Here is an 8130-nt window from a genome sequence, read left to right as displayed (position 1 = left end):
ATATACACACTCAGGCCACACCCAGTGAGACAGTTCACTTCCTGTTGCCTGCAGATCAAGATATAAAACTCTCAACTCCTTCTCCAGCACCATGTCTGCCTGCATGCCACCATGTTCCACCATGACGATAATGGATTGGACCTCTGAACTGCAAGCGAGCCAATTAATTCTTTTCCTGTAGAAGAGTTGCTGTGGTCATGGTGTCTCTTCACAGCAGTAGAAACCCTAAGACACAGCCACAGCCCTAACACCATTTTCAACAAAACTACTTTTATTCACCATAGCTTACAAACTTCTAAAGTGATAATTCCCTCCCACTCCTTGCCCCACCCCTCAGTCCTGCCTTTACTGCCCAGTGCCTCTAACCTTCCAGCGCTACCCTTTGCACCAGCTGGATCAGTCCTGAGTGAGCAGGAGCTGGATTCTTTTCTATTGCTTCCTTTTCGTGGGGGGAGGTTCGGGGCTGCAGGGTAGAGGCAGAGTGAAACCTCTGCCGGCTTTGAAGGGACACCACACAGGTGGCTCAGTGCCGCTTCTTCCTCTTCCTCTTCCGGGTGCCTAGTGACTCGTGCTTCCTCTTCTGAGCCTGCAATGGTTGAGCTAGCTCCAGGGCTGAGAGTGCCCCTTCAAACACCCCATGACCAGGCCCTGGGTCGGATCTCTTAGCCATGGGAATCAAGCCTCCAATGAGAGCTCGCTTGTTTGACTTGGCAATTAGAGATGGATCAGGACTGAAGCCCCTTATCTTTGGAGATGAGGGTTCGGGGATACTGTCCGAGTCAGAGAAATCTGCATAGGGGAACAAGTGGCTAGCCAGTTTCCATGGCACTAGGTTGTACTGGGAGCAGAGGAGGAAGGACAGACTGTGGAGCTCTTCTTTGTCATCGGTGGTTCTGCCCAGGGACTCATGGAGCTCCTCAGTGGCAGGAACTTCTCCGAGGTTCACTCCACTTCTGGACCCTGGGCTTTGGGGGTAGGCTTCTTTATCACAGGTAGTAACGGTGGATCTGATGTCTACCAGTGAGGGTAAACATTGGCTACCTGGGAGGACGGAAGGCCTAGGCCCCCATATTTTTACATTGGTGTCTTCGGGACACTGTTGGTCTAAGAAAGCCATTTGTGAGGAATCTTTTTGTGCACTGGCCTCTCTTTGGGGACCATGGCCATCTTTCTCTGCACCTTGGCTGACAGTCAGTACAGAAGCATTGGCAAGTATCTGAGAGGCATCTTGGTTCAGAGGTGTCGCCTTACAGCCTTTCTTCTTCAAAGTCTCCAGCAGCTGAGGGAGGAAATGAGCACATGAGACCCAGGCCAGACTGGAAGGATTAGAGGGTGGCACATTTGGGTGGAGGTGGCCAAGGGGAGAGTCGGGGACTACGGGTCTTCTGGTTGTCATGCCACGTTCCTTGCAGCTGTGCACTTCACACCACCCCTACCCTCGTGTTCATACCTGCATCCCCTTCTGGATGAAGCCCCAGGCAGGATGCCCTGACTTCCTGTATGTCAGGGTGAGTCAAGGTCACATGATTCTTATGAATAGGGTCCTCTCTTTCCCTGTCCATTTGGTGTCCCTCAGCATCCCACTCTCTTTGGGGTCCTCCCTTCCCTGCCCATGTTTGCCTAGCGTCTCTCTGTATCCTGCCTGCCTGGTAGCTGCTTGCCTCTTGCCTACTTCCTGCTGCTTCCCCTTTGTCCTTAGTGCTCACCCTTCCCTGCCTACCTGCTTAACAGTGACCTCTTCCTCCTCATACTCCAGCACCTTCATGAGAGCCAGTATGTCCATCTCTGGTTTGGAAGATAGGATTTCTGCCACAAATTGGGGGTTTATTATGGCCTCCACCTATAAACAGAAGGGAAAGGACTTGAGTGCCTGGAGGCAGGGTATCTGCAAGCCAAAGGGACCTCTGTCTTGCCCTGTGTTGCTACCAAGTCGTGATGACAACCAACATTTGCACACACACACACACACACACACGAGAGAGAGAGAGACAGAGAGACAGAGAGACAGACAGAGGCAGAGAGAGACAGACATAGAGACAGGCACATAGAGAGACATACAGACAGACAGACATAGAGAGAGCTCTGAAGGCAGGGAAGCAGGCTCAGTTACAAGGACTGGGAAACCCATACTAGGGCTCCAGATGCAACTCACTTGCTCAACGAAGTGTTTCTGGGAGCATAGCTCATCAATGTAGTTCAGGAGTCCTGCATCTGAGTGCAAGTCATCCTCCTGCTCTGGCCCACTGCTCTCCTCCTCCTCCTTTTCCATGGGCTCTCTTGTGAGCGGCTGTGGGAGCCTCTCCAGCCAGTCCATGATGTCCATGTACTCCTGCACTGCCTCAGGTGGAATTTCTATGGGTGCCTCGGTCTTGCGTAACTGCCTGTCTCTGGGTCCTGGGAGGTGGGCCGGGTCAGCTCTGGGGACAGTCTTCATGGAGCTGCACACTAGGAGATAGGAGAGCATGATGATCCATGAGTGGGGTTTAGTTTCACCCAAGCCAAGCCATGCAGAGCAGAGCTCAGTGGAACTGCAATGGCATAGGGGAAGCCAACACAGTGTTCTCTAAAGATCTCTGAGAAGGGACAGTGCAAAGGGTGATATGTCTAGGACTGTCATATGGAAGAGTATTTGGAGCCCCCAATGTTTCAGGTCCTCTTCATACTCAGTGTCCAGGTCCTGATCATACGGGGTTTAGGTCCTTAGGGAGATGAGGGCAGAGAGGAGCAATGATCATGACCAGTTCAAGGATTACCCAATTCAAGACTAAGGGCTGCAAGGGACCCCGGGCTACATAGCAAATGTAGCAACCTACATGTGGAGCAAAAGTCTGTTTTGACTGATCTGAACTTAGCATAGAGACCTAAAGCTACGTGAGCCCTACCTGGTTCCACAACCACCTCGGGAGCTGATGGCCTTGGTGGATCTTGCCTTGCTGTGGTTGTAAGAAATTGACACTGGACATTTCTCATTATTTCCAGCCTTGAGGCCTCTATCTCCAGCTTTGCATTCTCCATCTCTTCTGCACTCTCGAATTCTGAGAACCTAGGGATGAAGGAGGCCAGGGCCCAGCACAGGAGATTACTAAAGGTGGTAATTTACGCAAGGTCTTGGGATGGTCTGGTACACTTCCATGAAGTTGCTGGTCTTGGAACATAACCATAGCTCTGGGGCACACTATAGCCCTTGGTATTTGTGGGGAATCAAGTCAGTCCGAGATGGCCCAAGCAGGGCTTTCAGGTGTCTCCTCCTTAAGGCCTCTCCTGACCTTGCCTAGAGCCACACAGGAGAGCTGACTGGGAAGTGGGCCGTGGATATGACTGATGGGGCACATCAGGGATCCTGGACCAGATCCAGAGATGCCGACACCGAGACTGGGAGAGCTGGAGTGACCTGGGAGGCAGGCGCCCAGGAGATGTCAGGAAAACGTAGAAGGAAAGCTGAGAGGTGTGGCTGCTTCCCTCTGAGAGCTGTTTGTTGGCTTGTGTGCACAACAGCATCATGTGGAGCAGAGGTAGAAAGACCAGAGACTGTCCTCAAAGTGTCTAAGAGGCCTCCGTCCTCTCTGCCTTCTTCCATTTATATCCACCCCAGGTATGTAAGGCTACAGCCGAGGCCACTCTCTTGAGACACAGTGGTCTCTGCTGTTGAAAGGCAGTGCCAATGCTTGGCATTTGGCCTAAGACTGGGGAGTGTGTTTGCTTTGCGCAACCCACAGTGCTGGAGGAGACCCTACTGGGCTGGGCTGGGCCACTTTTCCTACTCTGACCCTCAAAAGAGAAGTGGGAATAGACTTATGATGTCAGAATTGCTGGGACCATAAGATAGCCCATCATTTCAGGATGTGAGGATAACATTCTCGACAGCAAGATTCCCATGAGGGGCCCAAGTGTTAGGTAATCCTCCTGCCAGGGCATGGGTAACAAACTCACCAGACCCAGCGGTACCCCCCCACACACACACACACATACCCTCCTCATGACTTCTGAATCAACAGACCCACCAGCGTTTAACAGCTCCCCACATACCCTGCTTCAAGACTCCCTTGACTCACTTTTCGGCCATCTCAAAGAAGATCATCCGCTCATAGTTGCTTGTACACTGCCATTCCTGCAGACCCCTCCACAGGCCCTCCTCCACAGTCATGGTGGGCTTCCTCCGGGCCAGGGACCGAAGCACCGGACTGTAATTCATTAGAACCACATAACCCGGTCATCGGCTTGTACTCCAGACCCCAGCAACCCCAGCCCAAGATAGATTCTATAGCCTAATGGCACTATAAGGTCAGCTTCCAGGAATGCCTAACCCTGCGACAAAGATCTGTGTATGCTCCCCTGGCTGCCCCCTGCACTCTGTGTGTGGAAGAATGAATGGGGTTTAGGCTCCCAACATGGAAGTACAGGCGACAAAGTCAAAGAGAAAATCATTAGAAATGGGACCTTGGGTGGCGGTAGCCAGGTTTAGATTATGATGTGGGACTCCCAGGATTGGACAGTGCTCTTCTTGGAAGGGAAAAGAGATCCTCCCCCTTCCAAATTTTCTTTTAGTCCTGTGAGACAACTATGGACACTATCAGAACTGGCTCTTTAAGGTCCTGTCTGAAGACAGGGTCCAGAACTGTGAAAATACAGTGTCTGTGGTTTGAGTTGTCTAGTCTACCTGGTCATGTTGCCAAGCTGATGGCCGAGATGCCCAGAATGGCCTGGAACCCTGGGTTAATGACTGGGGCCATGATGCAGATAACTGCTGAGGATCAAAATGGAGCAAGGAGACCAAAGATTTCCCCCGGATGGGTGAAGAGCCTTCCTGGCCCAAGGGAATTTCCCCAGAACAATGGGTTGGGGAGAAATATCTAGGTCTTTCTGGAGTCTGGCTCTCTCCCTTATCCCAGTTGTGGTGTGCTGTGGGCACTAAACACTGAGGTCAGCGGTAGAAGATAAAAGTTAAGGAGAAGGGCTACCACGTGGGGTGAAAGGTCTAAATCCAAGCCCTAGACCTGGGGCTGACTCCAGGAGGGTGTGGCTTTCCGGGGTGGCCCTAGCTCCTCCAGCACCTTCCTCGTCCAGGCACCGTGACACTCACATGAGGAAGCAGGAGAACGCCGCCACGTCAGGAGTCTGGGACAGGTGCCGTTGCACCAGAGTCTTGAGAAGCTGCCAGCGCCGGAAGTTCCCATAGACACTGTCTGGTTTGGACAAGTATTCTGGGGAGTTGGATTGGACGTTGGCTGGGCCACTCTGCCCATATGCTCCTTTTGGAGGTGGTGCTGAGTTCACGGGGGACCTGACAGAAACCAGCTGGACAACTGGCTGTGTGGTGAGAGGGTGAGGGCCCAGGACCCACGTTCCGTCTTGAGACTGGACAGCCGAAGCAATTGGAGTATTTATGACGGTGTTTGCAGCAGGCGTTGACATGAAGAAGGAAGCAGGGTGCCCCGTACCCCCACCTTGGGCCCCAGGGACATTACAGTTGAGGGGCACCTGAGTGAGGACAATATTGGCATTGTGCACAGGCTGGACAGGCCTGCCTGGTGTCCCAACTTGTACAATGTTCAGAGGTACAGCTGTTCCCAGGGCAGTACTTCCATCTTCTGCCACCAAAGACATCCCAGGCAAGGTAGATAGCACTAGAGGGTTCCTGGGAGAGATGCCTACAGTCGTGAGAGGCGCTGGGGGCTCCCAGAATAACTGGGGTGCTGGTTGGGGCGCAGGTGGGAGAACAGGTAGGGTAGCAAATGTAGGCATGGAGGCAACGGGGTTCACAGTCATGTTCTGTCCCAGTGAAGTTGCTGTGAAGATAAAGGAGACAGTGGTTGAAGGGGGAAGGGGCACAGGTGGGGGACCCCCTGATCCTGGTAGTCAGTGGCAATCAGGGGAGGTCATGGGGAGAGGATTGCACTGTTTGCACATGTTCCCGAGGGAATTCCCTGCTGGGTTCATCGAGCCGAGCACAGTTCCAGCAGGGATCTTCCTTCCGTTCAGCAAGATTCCCTGACTGCTGTCTGTGGAGAGGAGCCCTCAGCTTTCCCACCTCTGAGAGGCTCTTCAGGAATCCCTGGCAGAAAACTCATCAGTGTCTAGCTCTCTTCCCAGAGATGGACCAGTTTGACTTGGTCTGGACCACCATCCCAGTAATGATGCTCACAGGAAACAAGGCACCATCAATGAGGGCCAGTTTCTAGAAGGGCCTCTGTGAAGGCTTCAAATATTTTGACCTCATCCCTGTCTGAGGGTTCCTTCCACATTCTGAAACCTCCCTCTCTTTCTAGTCCAGCACAACAAACCAAAACACCTCTATACAATCTTCCATGCCAGCACCCTGGAATCCTGGAGGTGATGCTATAGCGTGTCCTACCCATGTTGCTGCTCCCTCTCCTAATGTCTCCCCCAGGAAACAGCAATGGGGTAGATTCTGGCAGCCCCACACTGCCCTGACAGTCATTGGTTCCCACCATAATTGGGAGCTGTTTCCACAGCACTGGCGTGTAAGACGGCCGTGCAATTCCCTGACACCTGCCCTTGCTATCCCGGCAGTGGCTGTGGAAGGCTGTAAAGGGTCAGGGAACAGTGACTAAGGGGTTTGTCAGGAGGCTTCTGGGGTTTCCCACAGCCACTGACATCGTCACAATTGGTCATGAAATGAAAACCACATGTGGTAGTTTTCTTGCGAGCTCCGACCATTATAAAAGAACGACTAGGTGGCATGTGGGGCGGGGGGGGGGGATTAGGGGAGGGTGGGAAGATACAGTCATGAGCCAGATGTCAAGTGGGGTGCAGTTACTGGAACTCCTGAGGGCCCCCTCAAAGACAGCCAAGTCCAAAAGGTCTGCACATGAGACCAGGACACACATTCTAACCCTGTTTAACAGTTACACAGAGTGTGTTCCAAGACAAGCGCTTCTGTCTAAAGTCTCCAGGAAAGGATCCAGCCACCTTAGAACCCACCAACGCCAACAGCCTTCCACATCCCTTCGTGTGAAAGCAGTGACAGGGAAGAGAGCCTTCCGGTTACAGTTACATGATGGGCTAACGGAACTGCACCTCTAAACTGATATTTTTTTAAAAAATATATCTAAATATTTAGTGTAATCACCCATTTCTTTGTTGACACTTCCTAACTGCTTCGGAGGAATCAAAGACATCAACTACCTGACGGAGTAGAAGCCTTCCCTCAATGGGAAGGTGTGAGGGACTCTGGGCTGCCAGAGGATGAAATAACTCTCCATCCCCATAGAGAGGACCCCACTGAGCTGTTTCCTGCCTGGTCTGCACTGTCCTCCTTAGGTCTAGGGTGGCCCAGTTAAATTCCTGGGATCCATAATTTCACATCTCAGGTTTCATCCAGAAGCTGGGAGAAGTGACCCAGAGCTCAGGCCTTGCCCATGAACCTTCCTTGGACCACCACAGGGAACCATCTCGCCACACCTATGACTTGTGCTTTAGGAGACCTGCCTGCCACACAGAAAGAACCCATGTAGGGCCTCTCGCTGTGTCTCCTGCTGCAGTGTGTCTCCTGACAATTTAGTTCCACCAAGGGCTCTGTTCAATCTGCCATGAGCTTTGTCAGCTTCTGAGGTGATGTCCTTGCAGAAGTCCAGATCTGTCTCCTATCCTCTCCCTCCCTTGGTCTACTCAGTCACTGCTAGTATCAAATTTAAATTGCCCATGGCAGGGAGGCAGGTCCCATACCCTCATCCTTCAGGCTTACCTTCTGAAGCTATTCCTACAGGTGTGGACAGTAACCATGCCTGTCTGGTAGGATCCATGGTGAGAAAATTCAGATAAATCACACCGAGTCACCAAGATGTGGCAGATGCTCAAGAGAGCCAGCCACAGCTGAGCAAAGTTTGAAAGGAAACAGCTCCAGAATGTGGCATTGAACATTCCGCAGTGGGGGAGGGGCAGAGAGTAAACAGGGCTGGGGGGGGCCGACATTCCGGGAGGGGTTGTGGCAGGTGCCTAAGAACCTTGGGGTCAGTTCAAATGATGCATCCTTGTTGGAGGTGACTGCACATACCTGGTGTTTGCCTCTAGGTAGGTTTCAAATGATGTCTTATACTCAAGCACACGGGGGTTACCGATGCCTTCTTCCTTCTTTTCTTCTTCAGTAGACCTTGTTTTATTCCCTTCATC

The 8130-nt window shown here is 52.2% G+C and overlaps 1 protein-coding gene across 1 annotated transcript; it reads right to left on the bottom strand.

Moving 5' to 3' along the window:
- Nucleotides 1-523: 523 nt before the first annotated feature.
- LOC126502598 (NUT family member 2-like) lies at nt 524-7763 on the bottom strand. Its single transcript, XM_050143754.1, has 7 exons — nt 7706-7763; nt 5081-5786; nt 4053-4181; nt 2883-3043; nt 2153-2445; nt 1721-1840; nt 524-1279 (listed from the first exon to the last, which is right to left on the bottom strand). The coding sequence occupies exons 1-7, from the start codon at nt 7761-7763 to the stop codon at nt 524-526; spliced, it is 2223 nt and encodes a 740-aa protein (XP_049999711.1).
- Nucleotides 7764-8130: the final 367 nt, after the last annotated feature.

The sequence above is a fragment of the Alexandromys fortis genome, unplaced genomic scaffold, assembly GCF_014885135.2.
Source record: "Alexandromys fortis isolate MF-2015 unplaced genomic scaffold, M_Fortis_MF-2015_v1.1 scaffold_1, whole genome shotgun sequence".
Taxonomy (NCBI): Eukaryota; Metazoa; Chordata; class Mammalia; order Rodentia; family Cricetidae; genus Alexandromys; species Alexandromys fortis.
This window is presented reverse-complemented; position numbering and strand designations above follow the sequence as displayed.

What these genes read in the sequence shown, in the direction of transcription:
- LOC126502598 (XM_050143754.1), bottom strand. Translation starts at nt 7,763, where the DNA reads ATGGATCCTACCAGACAGGCATGGTTACTGTCCACACCTGTAGGAATA. An exon ending in TGTAGGAATAGCTTCAGAAG is followed by an intron (nt 5,787 to 7,705) that starts GTAAGCCTGAAG and finishes TTATCTTCACAG; the next exon opens with CAACTTCACTGGGACAGAAC. An exon ending in AAGAGGTCACTGTTAAGCAG is followed by an intron (nt 1,280 to 1,720) that starts GTAGGCAGGGAA and finishes TTCCTCCCTCAG; the next exon opens with CTGCTGGAGACTTTGAAGAA.